General features: G+C 43.0%; 1 protein-coding gene and 1 long non-coding RNA gene across 8 annotated transcripts in view; both read right to left on the reverse strand.

The window, feature by feature from the left end:
- GPATCH2L (G-patch domain containing 2 like) overlaps nt 1–13,343 on the reverse strand; it is a 37,352-nt gene extending 24,009 nt beyond the window's left edge. For 5 of the 7 annotated variants that reach the window (XR_008431301.1, XR_008431300.1, XM_053944523.1 and 2 more), the window contains exons 1-6: nt 13,290–13,329; nt 12,495–12,816; nt 11,719–12,386; nt 5,413–5,477; nt 1,818–1,994; nt 1,368–1,447 (exon numbers count right to left, since the gene is read on the reverse strand). Coding sequence is in view for 5 of the 7 variants with exons in the window: in XM_053944523.1 (XP_053800498.1) it covers nt 1,368–1,447; nt 1,818–1,994; nt 5,413–5,477; nt 11,719–12,377 (981 nt within the window). In the remaining 2 variants the exon portion in view is untranslated. Of the gene's footprint in view, nt 1–1,367; nt 1,448–1,817; nt 1,995–5,412; nt 5,478–11,718; nt 12,387–12,494; nt 12,817–13,289 lie in introns of all 7 variants that reach the window. The other 2 variants (XM_053944524.1, XM_053944525.1) reach the window with 2 other exon arrangements.
- A 692-nt stretch (nt 13,344–14,035) lies between these two features.
- Nucleotides 14,036–19,605, reverse strand: LOC128789528 (uncharacterized). Its single transcript, XR_008431431.1, has 3 exons — nt 18,814–19,605; nt 17,046–17,212; nt 14,036–14,676 (listed from the first exon to the last, which is right to left on the reverse strand). It is a non-coding gene; the product is annotated as an uncharacterized LOC128789528 (long non-coding RNA).
- Nucleotides 19,606–19,921: the final 316 nt, after the last annotated feature.

Genomic DNA, 19,921 nt, shown 5'->3' on the forward strand with positions numbered 1-19,921 from the left:
AAAGTCTTCCACAGGTAAGGTTCATCTGTGCGAGGTACGTAGGCAAAACACAATCAAAATTTGGGGGCAGCTGTAGCAGCAGGGATGAAAGATGGGCTATTTGTTACAGCAGGAAAATTATTAACTTAAAGTGCCATAATGTTTAAATTTACAGTTTATTACTGTGTAAATTACAAGCCGTGCTTTTGGTAATTAGCAGCTCGCTGGCGGGGAGCTCTGAATGAAACTCATTATTTATGATTACAATTTCAAGAGAGATGGGGAAGGGGGAGCAGTGACCTCCGCTGCAAATGACAAAGATCCCTTTAAGGTGATGAAGATGAATTAAACAAGTAAATATTATCCTTCTCATTTGGATCATTAGAGGTGTGCCGCCAGGCCCAGTCACTCGCAGGTGGCCTCAGGAACCCTACGCAAAGTCTGTTTCTTGCCAGCTGAGGATTCATATTTTGAATGCCGGTTACAATTAAGCAAGGTGAGTGGAAGAAAGAAGGGGCAGACAAGGATCTTTCAAGTATGACTGAACAGAAGGCAGCTGTCTCACTCCTCTAGACTCCAAGCCCCCTAACACACCTTGTTAGCAGACTACAGCCAGCCAGCTTAGAACTTATGCCAATGTTTTCAAAAGCACGGAGTACATCACAATAAAAACAAAGCCAAACACAGCTAACACCTTCCTGCTCAGAATCATCTTTTACAATGAACAGCAGTGCTCAATACCCCACGATGCAGACCCAACCAGGTGTACCCCTCTGTTTTAGAAATACATCTGCAAAGTATTGTTTGTTCTATTAGAAAAAGGACTAACATCTTGTTTGGTGCTTGCCCTACGTATAATAAAACTAGTCAATAGCTTTGGGCAGCTTTGTCTGCAATTACTGCATATACCTTTTTACTCTCCTGTCTTCCCACTAAAAATGCAACTGCTAAAACCACCTTCCTTTGCTGCCCTTCATATCAGTCTTCTTCCCTATATAAAATTTGGCCTTCCTTCACCTTTGAAGCACCTCTCTGCCCTTGTAGTCTCAGATGAGCATGCACAAGTCTCATGCCATCATCATTTTCCCCTACGTTCTGTCTAAATCTTCTTGATATTTATGCTCCCTGACAATCTTCTTCAGGCCTCCTTTCATACTGCTTTCAGCGCTGATCAGCTGTCTTTGCCACTCCAAATGTGCCTTAAAATCCACTTAGTCACTCAATCATCTTCTGACAGTCAAAGCAGTTAAACAAATCAAACAATACATGAAACAAAAAATTTACAGGACCACTTTCTGCAGAAAACAATTTATGTGGCATCTTAGAATAGTACTTCAGGACTGACCAGAATTTGAAATACAAAATGACCATCTTTCAAAAGGGCATACCTTGCCAACCAGCCTCCTCCGACCTTTACGGACACAACGGGCAGCAGCTCCTGGAAGGCGATTCAGGCGAGCATGAAATCCTGAAAATCAAATGCAGAAGAACTGAGCAATGAACCAGAAGATCCCTCCTGACAAAGCCAACAGGAAAACTCCTTAGTTCAGTAATCAAATCAGATCCTCTCTCTCTTGTTTTTCAGTCTTGAAGATGTAGATATGCCAGTTTATTCACAAATCAAAGAAAAACCTTACATTTAAAAAAAGGAAGACTGCCAGTGGGCAGCTGGTATGACTATTTCAGTAAATTCACCAATAGCGCAGCTTTTTCTTAACTGGATCTTTAAAAAATCCAAAATAGATCACCAATACCAGTTTAAATGCAACACCTATAAAAAGAATCTACTCTTACCATCATATCACAAGTTCTCAAACACAATTCCTTATGGACCTCACCTCTCTGAGCTGGCTGTGAGGGCAAAAGGAAGGTGGAAACAGGAAGCTTGTCCAGGCCTGAGTCAATCCTCTCCACTTCAGATCGGTGATCAGCTCCCCACTTGGGAAGAAGGTTGGGGACAGTGAATCCTGGAACACACTCTCCTTCATAAAACCAATCACTTTGCTCATCGTCTCCTAAAGAAATAGGATGGAATTAGCCACAAATAACATCAAGGTACCCTGGGACAGTCCCTCAAAATACTACAAGTAGGCATATCTGAATGTGAAACAGCTGAAGTCTCATTAGGAATTCGTTCTTGAAGAGCCTTATATTTGTATTCTGTTTCAATGATCCTCAGTAACTACAGGCCTCACTAAACACTTTAAACTATCCAACTCATCAGTCTCCAGAATTTCCCTGCAGAACAAAGCCTCTTTATAGACCTGCCTAGGGCAGGTTTAGCACTCTGTTGCTACTGCATCTCATCAACCTTAGTTTAATGTTGTGTGATGTCTTATGCAGAACTCTTTCTCTGAAGTAATTACTGCGACACCGGTAGAGGCCAATCATCTGGCACATGTTACAGGCTGTCACAGGAGAAACTTCACAAGAGGGGAAGACCAGGCTCACAGAGTAAGCAAAAGAAAAATGCTGACGAGAAAGACCCCTAGTCTCCTAAGACACCAGCTAAGACAAAAACACATAACTATCAGAAATGGTCACTCTGAGTATAAGTACTAACCATGCTGTGAGTTGCTCTCAATCAGCTTCTTAGAATCTCTAAGAACTACAAACCCTTTGGAAAACTAAGGCAGCAGCAACAGAAGTCATGGCCAAAGTCTCCATGGAGCTGAGTTGATGTAGTTAATGCAGTTGCAGTCTAAAACTGAACTGCATCAGACACTGTTCATAGTAAATCTGTCTGGCCAGAAATTGCCTGAGAGCAGTAGCACATGAGCAGTGTACAAAAAAAAAAAGCAAGAAAGAGCAAAGAACCTGACACACGTAGCATTTCAGTAGTCCAACTCACAAACAGTCCCATGCAATTGCAAGGTGCTTCATCTTGCCTTAAAAAACTAACACACCTACCTTAGGGAAAATTCTCATTTGCTTACCATTAAGTCTCAACTCAAGCATCCCTACTTACTCTCCTTTCCTCACTGACTTACATTATTCCTGACCAAAGTCCATTATGCCTACTCACACATCTTGCTGGGGAAAAAAAAAAAAAAAAAGAAAAAAGAAAATTTAAAAAAGAACACAAGAAAATAAAAAAAACTCATCCTAGTAAGAATGCTGCAATCTTGCACATAACAGAGGAAGCAACACGCAAAACCAACTAAACCAACTCTGATCAGCAACAGGTAGGACACCCAGAACACTTTATCCCAAAGCTCTGACATTGTTTTTTTCTGTCACGCATCAAGTTGACCTACCAGTTAGAGTATAAAAATCCCATCTCCACTTCAAAGTAAATTAAAACTAAGTAATGTTGTATAGTTCTTCTAAGAGATCATAATTTGTGCAAAACTACTCCTAGAAATCTGGGCATAGTGCCCTGTCATACCTTAAACCACTGTTTTCACAAGACAAATCTTAACAATCAGCATCATATGCTAATATTCAATAATTTTCACTGTGAGAGATCCCAATGCATGTAACAAATATAAAACAAAAAAAAAACAACAAAAAAAAAAAAAAAAAAAAAAAAAAAAAAAAAAAACCACCTTACAATCAAATTATGAACTAGGATCATTCTCTGCTCATAGAAGTGTGCTGGTATGTGCAGTTGCAAAGACGATTTATTTAATTAGCAACAGCACAAATATTACATTATGCAACCTCAAAAGAAGGAGGGAAAAAAACTGCATTTCTTGAAGAATACTGCCAGCTTAAGTTTCCCATTATTCAGCCTGTAATTGTGCTGGAAAACTATTTATAAGGTGATGATCTGTGACAAAAAAAAACCAAAATGTTGTGCTCTCTCCATCTCACTGACATGGAAAGCTGTTGGTTTTTTTATTTACTTTATGACTAAGAATTGTCAAGGAAAAAAAAAGGAAAAGGAGATATTTTTTATTTAGTCTAAAAGTGCAACAATATTTTTAACCCTTTAAATGCAATCTAAGCTACAACATCTTGGCCAGAAAGCTATCACAGTATCAACTGTTTGAACACAGTATCAACTGTTTGAACCTGATGACAAGGATGACAAACCTCTTCTCTTACCTAGACAGGGAAGGCTGTAATTGGACTTCATTAATTTATGTAAGTCATATTTCTACATGCTCCTGTATATTGAGCATCCTACTTCTAGGGTTAATGTCTAAAATTAATGTCTAAAAGAGGGTATAAAATCAGGGCAAGTATATAGGGCAAGCATATAGACAAGTCTCCAGTCTCCATCAATCTTATCTCAGGTGATGAAGGAAAACATTTCAGTAACCACTTTGCTTCATCATCTAATATAAAAGTGCTCACTAATTTCAGCTCCCCCTGAACAATCATTAGCAAAAAGAGAGGGCAAGAAATTCTACTTTTCTGTTGCCTTTGAAAAACCAGAGTCTGGAAATAGTTATTTTTCAGCAAATGTCAAAGCTGATATTTGAAATCCCTGCTCTTAAGAAAAGTTTTATAATCCCCTAAGATCACAGATTGTTCCTACAGCCTAAAATACATCAGAAAACACATAAGCATGTTTGCTATCATTGTGTTGCTTCACACAGGTACCTGGGCCATTAACACGCTAGTGGAAGCAGCATATCCTATTGAGCTACTGGTGCTACTTCCTTTAGCACTCATATATTCCCAGAAGAGATCTCATCCAAATCTTAGCTTGTGAAATGTGACAGAATCAGAGTGTACAGAACTGCAGGTCTCTAGGATCACATTCCACATGCTCCAAATGTAATAGTCCTCAATGCCTGTGTGCCTACTACAACCTATTTCACACTTACTTCTGCCATATCCCACATCAACTGAACGCTGTGCTGTGGCTGATAAATAAAACCAGATTGCACTTCACACTCAAAGCTCCTAAGATACCATTTCTACAACAGACATTGAAAATACAACATTCAACTAATGCACAGAAGAGAAAGGAAGGAACACATATTTAAAGAAATAAAACCCATCACGTATTACCATCAACTTCTTAGCACAGTCTATTAGGTGACTTGTCAGCATTAAGTAATTTCTTTTTCTCACCTTTTCTTCCTCCCCATAGAGAAAACAACTAACAGATTTCAGGCACTAATGGTATGTAGACAACCCTTAAAACATCTAGAGAAACAAATCATAAGCTGCGCTTTTTCATTATGAAGAGCTCTCAAATTCCTCTTACATGTCTGTGCCTTTGCACAATAATAGCTTCTTATATTGCAAATATTATGGATCTGATACATGAAGTATTTCATCAGAAAAAGTGCAGTGTTACAAAAATCATACATTTGTAGCCCTCATCTCATTGCTTAACTTCTAGCTGCTCCCTGCCACTGGTTTTTCCTCACACAATTCCCTGTCTCTCTTCAAACACAGATCTTTCTTTGCATTTGTAAAGAAAGTAAGGAACTCCCTAGCAGCATATGAGGAAAATCACAGGACACCTGTTACCTTGGCGGCCTTCATCATTGGTAAACAGGCCAGCATCACTGCTGCTGCAAACACTGCTGGTTTCGCTGGAACAAAAACAGAGAAAAAAACATGGTTACAATTGCAACAGGCACAATACAGAAACTACTCTACTACATTTTACTAGCTTCTCTAAGACCAAAATGCTTTACATGTCTCACAAAAACTGAATTTCAGATACATGACTGGCTCTAGAACAGAAAGTAACTGCTTTCCATTAAAACTTATCAATGCTGCATCACTTGAAAAAGAGTAGAATCCTGTATATAGTTTAGTTCTAAGTTATCAAGAAGTAATCAATAAAATGGCATTTGCCTCAGGTACTAGAATTAATAACCTAACTATGGCAACATCTGGAATACTCACCAGGAAATCAAGTGCAGTTTAAAACGCTGTCCTTGGGTCACTTAACTGAAAACCCTCCTAAGTTTTCTATTTCAGACTCCTTTTCCTCAAAAACGTTACGCTGTCGCACAAACAGCCTTCCCCTCCCCACAACTTTTATTTTAGGTGGAGAAAAGAGCAGCTGTGACATTTACAAGTCTCCAGCTTAGCATAGCACTTATAGCACATTAGCATAGCATGACTTGCTGCTGCTGAATGTAACCCTGTCATAGCATGCTTTGCATTTGCTGAAGCAGTTAAAGATTTAATTCTTGAACGAAAGAATAGAGCTAGAAATTAATGTGTAGAAAGCCGTTAATTGACTTGCAAAGCTAGACGAGTATTTGTAGCAGAAGTATATGCTCATGTCAGTCCCAAGCATCTGAAGGCTTTAATGCTGACTTGAACTCCTTCCTTGGACACTTCAGGCAGTACTTCCTCTGATTTAGCTGAGAGATACTAGGACAAGCAGGAACTACTTAGTGCCTACTCCCTGAACACTAAGACCTTAGATGTGAACACCAAGTGTAAGTCAGCACTAGAATCAGTCAGGGAAGGCTGTTTGCAAGTATCTCTGCATGCCTCTTTTCCAGGGAAACTGGATCATACCAGAAACCCACTGATTTACAAGGCTGAATAATGAGGGACCACAAAATATGTGACTCCAAAGAACTGCAGGCACAGAATAAAACTCTATTTTGTGAGTATATTGTTGTTCTTAGAAAATGCACTCTAAAGTAGAGCCAACTCAACTCCATCACGCTGGATATCTAAAACTCTTCATCATTGTATAAAGTCATTTATACTTAAAGGATAAACAATCTGTACCTAGCATTCTCACCTTCCAGCGTGTAAGTTAATATCAAATTCCAAATTAATCCATTACAAAGCTTGGCCATGCATTCATCCTCCCACATATATACCACAGCAATTAAGGCCAAGGACTGAGAAGCATGAATTAATTGTTTCATCCGAAGCTCTCCTACTAACAGACTGTATGACCCTGGGCCAATCTCTTAGCGTGCTTGCTTTCCCTTTTGATAGCTTGGATAAACAATCCTCACAAGCTGCAGATGTGAGGACCAAGTGACTGCTTCATAAGGTTTTTAGCATCCTCAGAGGAAAGGTGCCTGAGAAAGGAAAAAGCATTGACAAGCATCCAGGTCATATTAACAGTACTTTAAGCATCCTGTTGCATGTAGAGCTCTTTAGTTCCTTACAGATAAGCATCACTGCTAGTGCTTTACAGGAACAAACTTTCAGGGATTTCACCCTCTTTGCTACCACTTTTACACTGCAGGGTTGAACACAAACTAGACTCCTATGCAGGCCTTTCTGCAGGTCCAGTAAGCACTGATTAATGACCTCCACTTGCAAAGGAGGCTACTTACCTTAACCATGAAATAATGAATGCTATTGATCGGACAAGCTACTGCTATAGAGTGTTATTGATCACCCAATCTTTGGTTAAAATGGTCCTCATTTAGCAATTTCACTGTCGCAAACACCTGAAGCAAAGCATGCTTATAATTAAATAGTTTGGGGGAGTTAAACTGAGAAGTGATGGACAGAGATCTCAGGTTTCCCCCATTTATTCTTTTGCCTGAGCTATTGTTTGTGTCAGGAGGGATATTGATTTTCTATAAAAATAAGAAAACAAGAGGCACCGAGGGGCTGCAGAAGGTCAGGCTGGGCTGGAGAAGGAGGGGAAGCGGAACACTCTGTCTTTGTCACTTTCCTTCCAAGAGAGGAATTTTTTTTTTTTTTTTTTTTTTTATGGAGAGACTGGCCTCCAATTCATCAGTTTAGGCAGACTCATGAATACAACTGCAGACTATCATCAAAGCAGCTCCCTTCCAAAGGGTAAAGCAACTTAACTGCACATTCAGGATGAGCGATACTCACATTCTCAGGTCGGAACACTGTACTGGTTTTGGCTGGGAGAGTTAAATTTTTCTCATAGTAGCACTTTGGTTCTATGTTTTGGATTTGTGACCAGTGTTGATGACACAGGGATGTTTTAGTTATTGCTGAGCAGTGCTTACACAGTGCCAAGGCTTTCTCACACTGCCCTGCCAGTGAGCAGACTGGAGATGCACAAGAAGCTGGGAGGGTACACAGGCTGGACAACTGATCCTGGCCGACCACAGTGATATTCTACATCATATAATGTCATGCTTAGCAATAAAAGCTGGGAAAAAGAAGAATGAAGCCAGGGACATTTGGAGCTACGGTGTTTGTGTTCCCAAACAATGTTACAAATTATGGAGTTCTGCATTCCTGGAGATGGTTGGACACCTGCTTGCTGATAGGAAGTAGTGAATTCCTTATTTTGCTTTGCTTGCACACATAGCTTTTGCTTTACCTACTAAACCAACTCTACCTAAAGCTGAGAGTTTTCTCATTTTACTCTTCCATTTTTCTCCCTCATCCCTGCAGGGGAGTGAGGAGGGGGCTTTATGGAGCTGAGCTGCCTATCCAGGTTAAACCACAACAAACACATCAGCATTAAGCCAGTGAAATCTCACAGCATTGGTGGGTCAGTAGAATCCCAGGTTTGAAAAAGTCACAGTAAGTGTTTTGGTACTTGAAAACCAAAAACTTGAAAAGATGAGACCAACTGTGTATTTTTCACAAGTAAACACACTACCCAAAGTGATTTTTAGACAGCTCTTGTACTACGGTTTGTTCTGCCCTCGAACCAAACCCAGACCATTCTGGAAGTACTCAGTTTAGAGCAACAAGACAAAAAACTTCAGCACTCAATATATCATTTGCCTTGTTTTATTATGGCTGCAGGGAATCTCAAAACATTTAGGGACAGAAAGGCATATTGCTTCTAACAGTCTTAGCAGCTAATTGTCACCTTTGTACAAATATACAAATGACCGCTTAAACTACAACCACTTGTTTCCTTTGTTGTTTCCACAGTTATTTATAGATCAGGCATTGGGTCGTGTCATTACCCAATTTAGAACCATCATCATTTTCTTATCGTGTTCCTCCACATCCATCCTTCTCTCAATTTATGTTCACCTTTTGCCATGTTTGGCAAACAATTTCAAAGATTTCATTATATGCACACTTGAATCACAATACCACAGCTCATCTCCCTCCAGGAAAGGACTGGGCATAGTCCCACAAGCAAACTAGAAAAAAACCCATTATCAAGACTTTCTCAGTGAATGGGAGTTTATCAACTGAATAAACAGGTCTTCGACCTGACTTAGGATAAGAAGCCTTCTAGAAAGCAGAGAAAATACAGGATATTTTAGCATTTACAGATTCATTTCTGTTTAACAAACCAAAGCAATTGTCAGTTTAGGGGAGGAAAAAGAAGATTAAAAAAAATCCATTCTGAATAGAGAACTCAGTTTGCCTGAAAACCCATTTGGTTTTGTCATGTTCCATACTGTTAGAGGAGTGAACAGTAGTGGAAACAGTTCAGTATGAAAGTTTTGTAAATCACCAGATCACCACAGATTGCTTACAAGTCCCACAAGCAGCATCAGTCACCTTTCATCCCACCAGCTTGTGATGACAACCACACCATTTGCTCTCCCAGGCATTCAATTTTCTTCTCCCTTCCTCAGTATATGCCCTTGTCATACATCTGTGAAAAGTACTTCTCTTACTCTACCAGAAAAACCAGCTAGAGCACAGTGGGAGTGAGGCAAACACAGCCAGTTTCACTGTGCTGCTAGCAGCAAAGTGCTATATTTAGAGCAGCAGAGACCAAAGCATGATCCTTCACTGCTGTGAGGGATACTCCACAGTGAAGAGGGCTCTATGTATTACTCCCTCCAACTGTGGCCCTCCCTAGTGAGTCACAGTATAGATCACACATGTGGTGCTGCAGAGGCCAAATATTCCAAGCACTAGCTTTCCAGAGAAAATCCCAAGTATTTGGCAGCAGATGGTAAGTGTCATTTGATGCATACCCTTGCACAATAATTAGTCTGAGAGCGAGGGACAATTGAGACAGAACAAAGCCATCTCCCAGCAGGGTCCTCAAGTAACAGTCTGAACATAGCTCTTTATTTACTCTTTCCAAGGCTGGCACAAATAAAGGCTGGATGAAAGCCTGCTGGTTTAAGTTCAAGTTTGACACGATGGAACAGACTCTGAGTAATGTTAAAAAAAACCAATTCAGGGAACACTGTCCATCACTGCCACATCTAGTAAGGGTATCTCTCAGACCATCACCGCTGACATGCACTATTCAGGAGCTACTTAGCACACTTCTTTTCCTGGACTACTAACAAACAGCTCTGAGAAGATAAAACTACTTTAACAACTAGCAACAAAAGGTTTCTATCCACAAGTTTCTTATAAAGCCCCACTTCACACCCACTTTTTAGCAACAACAGCCACTCTTAAAAGAAAAAGTGACAACACTCTAAGAGTTACATGCTACAAATCACAACTGACCCAGTAAAAATGCAATAGTTGTTCCCTGGACCCAGCGAGGACTTATTATAACCTAGGCTTTTCACAGGGTTCCAGAAAACACCACTGAGACATTTACAATTCCAGCTATTATCCACAAAGCCGTAATAATGAAGTGCCACCTGTTCACTCTGACAAACTGCAGGAACTAGACTGTCACAACACTTAAGTGAACCTCAACATATGAACAATCATACTGTATCAAAGAGTTAGACTTTCCAAATCCACTCTCCTCTGATAGTGACCATTACAGTGCTTCAGAAAAGAGCATGAGAACATGAAAAACAGACTTCTCTGTATGTTCCTCTAGCTTTTAGAAGTCAGCAGTTTAAGGACTTTCTGAGCGGGATCTTTCCTCTGGGCTGTAATGTTTAACAGGCCCGATATGTCTATGCTCCACATCTCCCTCTTGAACGTATTTAAGTTTTGACCTCTAAAATGTCCTGCAGTAGAGAGTTCCAGACCTCATGTTTCATGAAGAAGATTACTTCTTGTTTGTTTTAAATGTTTCCTCAATGTCTGCTGTTCTTACACAATGATAATTAGAAAATCAGCTATCACATTTGCTTTTTGTATGCCATTCATTAAGAAAGTTCCTCCATTTAATTCTCAGCAATTGCCTCTTTTCTAACCTGAAAAATCTCTTCCGACAGAAGCAGTTTTATGATCCCAAACCTTACACAGAGAGAATAAAAGTCACGGTTGGGGAAAAAATTCCCAAGGGCCACACAAATTTAGACCATGGCATTTACATGTCTCATTTTAATCCCTTGTATGTGATTCTGCCACAAATTCATCAAAGTTCTCCAAAACTGGACATCAAGACATCAGACTCCACTGTTTGCACAGGCTTATCGTGTAAGTAACATAACTTCCCCTCAACTTCTTCATCGTCTCACCACATTCTCCCCATAGCTAGGCTTTGACCATCAGATCAAGAGCAGAAATGTAGAGCTGCAAGCAAGGTTAGACTGAGGTTCACACAGTCCCTGCACAGAGGGCCAGCAGTAATGATGGGAGATCTGATCTGTTATAGTATACTATAAGTATACTTATAGTACTTACAGTAAATGCTGAAAATAAACTGAGATCAGTTCGTATCAATCACGCAATACAAGTTCCAGTTGGGGGTTTGCTCCCCAAAGCATAGGCCACAAGCATGCCACGTTGTAGCTGCAAGGCCACTGACATTTCAGAGGTCTCTTTGTGTAACAGGAGCTAGAAACCTACCAGCTTGCCAACTTTTCAAGGTAGCATTCTGGGTCATCAAACAATACTGACAGGAAAGACTTTGAAAAAATCTACAGTTTAGAAGCAGCTGAGATATTTCTCATCTTCACAAAGAGAGCAGCATTGAATAATTTTAAGAACTTCAAAAACCAAGGCACAGCATTTATAAGCAGCTGCAAGCAAGGCAGCCATCTGACTAGCATGGGGAAGAAACTGAGATCTCACCATTCCGACATGTTTTCATCTGAACCCTGTTTCTGATCATCGGCTTCACACTCCATCCGCTCCTTCCTTCCCCCGTTGCTGAGGAAGGGCCTGTTCTCTCCTGACTCGCAAAGGCCATGACTGGATGATGTCCAAGGGGCATTCTCTTTCCAGCGTGAAAGACGCTGTTTCTTGGCTGACTTGAACCTGCAGCCCCTCTCATAGTTCCACTCTGACACCCTGAGCTTTTGCTGGAGACTGGCAGCCACCTCTGATGTCACACGTTTGACTTTCCGTCGGCGCCTGAGAGGTCGACAGGGTGCATTCTCTGTAAAAGAGTCTGACTCATGCCACAAGTGTTGCTTGCTCCTCAGGGTGGCACTAAGAGCTGGATGCCGTTTGACCACTGTCATGTCATCAGAGTCACTGAAATTAGCTGTCAGCACCTCACGGCAATCCTTGACAGCTTCGTCCAAGCTTGACTCTGAGGCCTCGCTGTAGCAGCAGGCATGTTCTGCCTGATGTGCGAAGTCTGAGCGTCGTTTACGACCCCGTCTCTTGCGAAGCTGACGCCGCTGCTGCCGTGGGCTTAGGGCCATCTCTTCCCATAGCTCATCCAGTTTGTTTTGCTCTGAAGTCTGCTCTAATGCTGAGGCCAAGTCATGCACCAGTTCATCCATTGGCAATACCTACAAAAAATGACAACAATTAGCACCAGACATAAATACTGCTCCCAATACATCTCTGGACTGTAGTATGCTATACCCTTTGCAACATTAAAGGAATTAGACACTTACTTTGAAATTACGTGGGAGGACCCAATGCAGGACAACTGCCACTTCCTGGACTAACACTTCTTCTTTTTGCAAGTGTTAAATCCCTCTTCTAGCCATGGTGGCACAGATCTCGCTCTGCTGCAGCAGTTGGGTTGAGTGCTCTGTGTCTGAAAAGGCCTTAAGGTTCATCTTTTGTGTTGAAGCAGCATGCTTAATTACATATCCCAAACGGTATGGAAGCCGGCAACTAGTTTTTGCTACCTGGCATCAGTAAAGCAACAGAGAAGGATCAGCCTGCTTGACAAACAGATTGAGTCTTCCAAAAAGTAGACAAGCAGCAAAGCTGGGAGTAAAACAGATGGTAAAACAGGTAGTTTGCAAGCCAGCATCACTCCAGCTGTAAAGCAAGGCATGCGGGACCCTGGCTCCTTAGAACAGGGTGTAGGAGACCAAGCCCCAACGCCTACTGCCGAAAAATACCACCCCTACATCTCAGGGCTGTCAGTGTGCCAATCCCAAAGTCCTGGCCAAATCCCTTATCTCACAACACCCCTCTCCCTACCCGTGTCTTGCAGGCGTGGGATTTCTCTCCCCTCTGGGCTCAGAAACACCCGCACCTCCAGCCCGGTGAACTACCCACTGCAGCAGGCCGCCTCCCTTAGTCCTCAGCGACCCGGCCGCACTGATTCCCTCCTCTAGGGAGCCGCCGCTGCTTCTGCCCGACACCCCCCGGCTTCACCGGGAAAAGCCGGGAAAGCTGCCCTCACCACCCCGGACACGCAGCCTCCTGCCGGGCCCCTCCACGACCCCGCTCACCGGCCAGCGCCCCGCTCCGCCAGCCCCTCGCCAGCGCCGCTTCCGGCCTCCCCGGGCCACTTCCTCCGCCCGCCCCGCCTGCGGGCGGGGCCGCCGCGCCGCCGCCGAGCCCTGACGGCCCGGCCGGGCCAGCGCCGGCCCGCCCCGCCCCCGAGCGCGACCCGCCGCGGTGCTCCGCGCTGCTCTGTGTGTTTCCGCCGTGGTGGTGCCGCCGGTGGAGCCATTGCAGAGCCCTCACCTGCCAGCGGGGCAGCCCTTGCCTATGCGTAACCTTTAGCTGCTTAGTTAGCGTATTTTATTTTTAATAGACAACAAATAAACTTGGTACCCAAACTCCTCCATTTCGTTGCTGCCACGCTAGTTACGTGCGTCCTAAATTAAACTTCACATTGCTGCTCCCCTCTCCTTAAGGCTTGCATCTCTTTTCCCGTCATGCCAGTTTACACATCACCAGCAGCCATGAGAATAAAGTTAGGTCTGAACCTGTCACCATCCAATTTTGCATAGCATTCCGTTTATTTCTCAGCTTTCATGATGTTTCTTCAGCAGGTTTTGAGTGGGGCTTTTTCATCGTCGTTTTGTTTTGTTTTGTTTTCAGGGATTTTTTTTTTTTTTTGCTGTTTTTTTTTTTGTTTGTTGGGTGTTTTTGGGGGGTTTGTTGTTATTGTTTTTTGGGGGGTTTGTTTGTTTTTGTTTGGTTTTGGGTGGGGGTTGGGAGTGAGTTTTTTGTTTGGGTTTGGTTTGGTTTTCTGTTTGGTTTGTTTGTTTTTTTTTTTTTTCCAGAAGGGCGTTTGGGGTTTTCTTAACCGATGTAGCTGCACTCACATTCAAGGCAATACCGGTTCAGTTTTCATGTACTGTTTTACAGAGCGGCATATCGAAAGTTTTGCCAGAGTCCATATCTATATTATGTTTGAGTTATTCTCTTCACTAATTTTGTAAATTAAACCAAAAGAAAGTAATCAGATTTATTTAGATGTGATTTATTCTCTGTAAATATATACTGCTGCCTATTGCTCACAGATCTCTTATCCTTTGCATTCTTACTTTTTTTCCCCTCATTTCTGTTTATTCCATCGTGTTGCCAGGAACAGAAGTTACTCTGAAAGGGTGATATTTGCCAAGACCACTGCTGCCTCCCTGCTCCCACCACAAAAGACTGGCGCTGTGTTTGCTCTTCCTCAGTCCTCTGGCACCCTCCGTAGTTTGTCAAGATACTTCAAAAATAACTGAATCCTTGAGTTTGACATTGATTCCTACACCCCAATAGGACAAGCTTCATTTAGCTTTGCTGAACTTTCCTCATGCTGTTTATCTAAGCAGTCCTTTATGCCAGTCTGAGCTGTCACGTTAACATTTTCATTTCCTTGTAGTTCTCTCTTATTTCCTTGGAAAACAAATATTAAAAGAAGAAAAGCAGTCATTAGGTAGATTTTTTTTAATCCCATTTCCAATAGCTGACTTGATTACTTTATGTGCACCAATTTGCCTGTAAAATTCTGTCCTTTTGGTTTTTTAACCCTTTCTGGGGCAGTAACTCACCTTACTTGCTAGCAGCATTTTGTTTTCCCTGCCAGCTTCCTATTTCCAATACAGGGGTTTTCTTTTTACTCTCAGATCTGAGAGAAAATCCCTCCTAAAATCTAATCCTGTTTCACCGCTGCAATCCTTTTTCATGCTTCAGGATATAAAACAGCTACAAAACGTCTGGGTTAGAGAGAAACTCCCCTGATGGGAAGGTTATTCTGTAAACATCACTTCAGAGCTTCTTACCCCTTCATTTCAAGCACTTGATACTGGCCGCCGTTCCAGGCAGGATAACAAACCAGACAAACAATTGTGTACAAGAAATCCTGCATTCAGATGTCCTGGGGAGATGGCAGCAGATGCCCACTCTAATTTCTCTTATTTTCCCCTCATTTCCCAACTAGTTCTTTGCCATTTCTGTAGGTCAACAAAATGTTTTGCAACTGCTATAAATTTTACCTTACCTGCTTATTATTTTTTTCCACATTCAACACTCAACCCCAAATTCCTGCAGATGTTGCCAGCATTTGGCCTAAGTAAAGACAACATACTGGCACGCAGGGTCGGTTTTCTGTGAGAGAGATAAGGCAAAAGCAACAGACAGGGTGAAAGTGCTCTTGCAATTGCAAGAGTCCCAAGAACTAAAAGGGTGCCACAAAGGTGCACTGATATGTCTGGGGAAAATTAGAAAATTTGGAATAGGAGTTCAAGAAATATAATGAGGCTGTTGGAATAATCTGGTTTTGAGCAGTTTATGGTATTTCTGCCCAGTCTTACAAGGTTCACCCTGACATGGGTTAGCAAAAGTTAATTTTGAATCCTTGTCTGCAATCAATTTCATCCCACATCCCTGGCAAATTGTTTACTCTCTGTGCACTTTGTAGGTTGCTTGAATGGGAACTGTCCCAACTTCTCAGCACTAGTTTTGCTCATTAAATGCTCCAGGGATAGAAAATGCTCAGCACTCTTACCCCACATGGATTGTTATCCATCACTGGGCTTTGTAAGGATGGGCTTTTTCTGGCCCAGAGGCAGGAACTGCTGCTGGGCCTGGAGGCAGGAGAGGGTATGTTAGTGGTGAGGGACATTTCTGAGGCAAGCAGGAGAGGAAGCTTGGCTGGATGCTCTCTGCTTGTCGTGGCAGTGCCTTGGCCCAGCTCCCTCCTCAGTGGGCAGCAGGAGCCGTACAGCCCAGTAGGATGGGGAGAGCAGCAGGGTCATTGCTGTACCCCGGCAAATGCTCTGCCTAGTCCCATGACATTTCACAGCAAAACCTTCCAGGGGTTAAAAGGAAAAAGAGAGACAGAAAGGGGACAAGAGACAAAGGGAGGAATAAAGTCAAAAAATGTGCCGTGAAGCTTCTTGCAGCAAAATGCGGAGAAAGTCATTTCCAACTTCTTTCATCTCAGAGATGAAGCCACTAAATAAAAGGGCAGCGCAGAACACAAGGGCTTTTAATCTGTCTCATCTCCTTCATAATAACTGCAAATTTTCCCTGGGCTCCTGGGAGTGAGCCTCTTTCCTCTGTCTTTGCCTTATCTCCCCCCTCCATATTTCACAGCCGGCTCGGCTCCCCTCACTCGGCTGCCCCCGGCCTAGTCTCCGAGAGGCCTGTGGGAGCCGCCAGCTCCCAGGGCCTCATTGTTCCCGGCTTGGGAGGAAGCTCAGGGAGGGAATTGAAGGCAAGTCAAAGGGAAACGGCATCATCGCTGCTTCATTAATGGGAACCTTTCAGCAGAAAACATATCAGAGCGAGGTCTTTTCAGAGGCAGTAATTAGCAATTTGGAGCCTTCCCCCCTCAGGAGATGCAGCTGCGATCTAACAAGTGGGAGCAGTGCTCGCCTCCTTTTACGCTTCATATTTATTGTTTTTCATTTTCTCCATCTTCCTTCCATTGTCCAGCCTCCTCCTCATGGCCAGATAAGGGCCCTTTATTAATCACTCTCTTTTAATTCTTCATTAATGATAATAACTTTCTCTGGTGTGTGAAGAGGAGTTAATCTTTCCTGGGTATTGAGAAAGGACAGGGCTGAAAGGGAGGGAGGGAGCGAGGGAGGGAGAAGTGCACGGTGGACAAGGCTGTACTGCCATGCTTCCTTCCTGCCCCATCACCCAGAAGGAGTTTCTGAAGACTTTGGCTGTCAAGTTGCAAGTTGCCCACTGGAAAATCTTGGGCTGTCAGTTTGGTCCAGCTGTGTGGGTGTGGCAGGATGTGCTCACTCTCTTACCAGAAATAGGTGTACATTGGCCAGAAGGAGAGACCTTCTCTGTGCATCTTTGCCAAACATTCACCAGCATCTTGGTGTGACTAACCAGCGGTGTCCACTTGTCTTGGAAGAACACTCCCTCAGATGCCTTCAAAGCCCATTTTTCCAAGTCCAAGTTGAAACAGCACCTGAAAGTGACAGAAATGGCATCTGGGAGGCTCTGCACATGTCAAGACCCTTCTAGGAACTTCTCCCTGGGAGCTGGTACTGCCTGCCTTGGATTGCTCCCATCTGGAGGTGCCAGTCCACCAACATTGACATTTGTGTGAGGTGATGCCAGGCTTGCTCAGCATGAGCAGCTCAGTGACAAAAGCTTGGTGAAAATGGCAAGGAGGGGGAGGAGGTTGTCATGGAATCTCTGGCTATGTGTGTAAGGCAACAATCACTGCATATGAGCCCCAAGAATATAGCTAGGGAGGACAATCCAAACACACTTACAGAGCTCAGCTTCTTTTCCTGGTGTTTTGTACCACTGAGTTCTTGCAAACTGATCTAGCGATAGCTTTAGTGGTGGACCTCATGGTAGCCCTTTCTGAGTAACTGGGCAAGCCAACTATCAATTAAGAATATTTTAGTACTACCAAATATGACGAAAAAGGGGAAGAATTCCACTGTCACCAGGATAGGTGGCTCCACCATATCACTGAGGATTATCAGTTTGGCAACAGTGAAAAATACTGAGGGAAGGGAAAAAATGACATGCAGAGAACCCAGGAACTTCAATGCAGATGCTGAAGCGAATCAGTTGATTGCAGAGACAGCTCTATGTCCTTCCCTTACAGAGTGGGTCATATCCTAGCTTCACATTCCCATATAATTTCATGAGTGTTGCCAAAGAAGCCAATAACAGTTCAAATTAGTGACTTCCATGGGCCTGGAAAAATGAGTCACCACATGCTCCTGTGACACAGGTTACCCCAATACCACCAATATCAGTGTGTGCTGATCTGAGGCAGTTGTTTGGCAGCACTGGGAATGGGTGGAGAAACCAAGCTGCTGAGGGAGTCAAGGCAGAAGTGGAGAGAGACAGTAGGAAAAAAAAAATTGGTGTTTTGTCTTCTTTGGTGTCATTTGCAGGGCAAATATCCAGTCAGCATTCTTTTACAGACCACAGCAGTAAATACTTTTTTTCTCTACAGTCAAAGCTCTTGCTTTTGGCCCAACATCGGGACTCTTGCCAGAAGTTGTGGAACAGACAGGGTCAGTTTATTTCTGGCTACTGTTCTACAACCATCAGATGGTTTTTCCCTAATATGCTCTGGTTCCCAAGTGTCTTTGAGGGTGCAGTGAAACTCAGGTCTACATTTATGTAATCAGCTGCCAGCATCTTTGGTATCCATTTAATGTGGACTTTAAGGATTCCTGATAGTCCCAATGATTAGGGATGTGAAACATCCTGTATTTCAACATCCTCTGACAGGCCTGTGCTTAATTTCCAGTGCCCCTAATACACTCAACAGAGATGTCTGAAAGGACTTTCTAGCTATGAACATGAAGTAATATAGAAAGTGGGTCTGGCTTGTCTGCAAAAGTTGTATTTTAATCTTGCAGTGAGTCAGTCTAGCTCCATTAAATGTGGTCTGGATTTTAGGTTTAATTGTTTTCCCACAGCACCTCTACATGAGGCCAAAAGACTTCACTTGTGCCCAGCAAAAGCAAGAGGTTTTTAGGCTGTACATCAACAAATTGATTTTGTGTTTTAAAACATGTATCTTTTCTTCAGACTCACAGAATCAGATCTTCTCTGGTCTAATACTGCTCCCCTGCTCTGGAAGGCCAGTAGGGTCTACCAAATCCTCCTCCACCTGCTCTGCCCCAGTAGATGCTCTGGACCTTCTGGGACTGGTGCCCGCCTTCAGACATGTGGCAGTGGATCGACAAAGTCTGCCTGGTGGAGACAGAGTGAGCTGAAGTGAGGGGAGCCAGAAGGTTTGTGGGACCTGGTGTGTATGAGCCCTCCTTCCAGTACTGTGTGCTGAGCACTGAATAGCAATGCAGATCCTACCTCAGTGAGGATTCATGAGGACTCCATCACTGCTAGCAGTTGGCTGAGCAATCACCATATACAGGATATAGTGTTGGGACTTGTGACAAAGTACCACACCTGCTGATATGGCCAAACCAAACTCCTGATTGCTGTGAAGAGTGCACTAAATATAGGTGTGAGGCAACATAAAACAAACGTGTTTGTTACTGTGACAGGCGAGAGACAAGGTGTCACAAATGCAGAGTTCCTTCAGAAAGAAATGAATAAAATGAAATCAGCTTTACCTGGATTCTTCCACGGAAAAGACAGCAAGAAGGATGTCAATGCTGTAATTTGAAAGCAAGAACTAAATGAAAAGAGAAACAGAGGGCAAGCAAAACAGGAATTAAAGAACTACTAAATAAATTGTGGAATTCCCCTTAATCTTGCAACAGAAAGTCTGATCATGAAGCTACTCATCTTTTATGTAGCATGTTTTATTTTATAATTTTGCTTTGTTTGACAGTTGATCAAGGACTTTTGTAGGACTTGAATGATGTGGGCACTTACTGGAATGCCTGTCTACCTGCCGTTGGTGGTGTAAAAACAACAGCCTCAGAGACAACCAGAGGGGCACTTAGCAGTCTACCAGCCAGCTGCAGGGACCTGACTAAATCCCCTGAGGATGCTTCCATGTTCAGAAAAGAAGTACATTTGCCACGGCAGCAGAGAGCAGGCAGTGGTTCCAGTGATGCTGGTGAGGGCTGGAGCATTGTGGATGTTAATGTGGCTGAGCAGGAACTGAGTGCTAGCTTGCCCTCAGCAAGAACAAGTGGTGTTTCAAAATCTATAGGCCTCAAAGCAACCCAGC

The sequence above is a fragment of the Vidua chalybeata genome, chromosome 6 (genome assembly GCF_026979565.1).
Source record: "Vidua chalybeata isolate OUT-0048 chromosome 6, bVidCha1 merged haplotype, whole genome shotgun sequence".
NCBI lineage: Eukaryota > Metazoa > Chordata > Aves > Passeriformes > Viduidae > Vidua > Vidua chalybeata.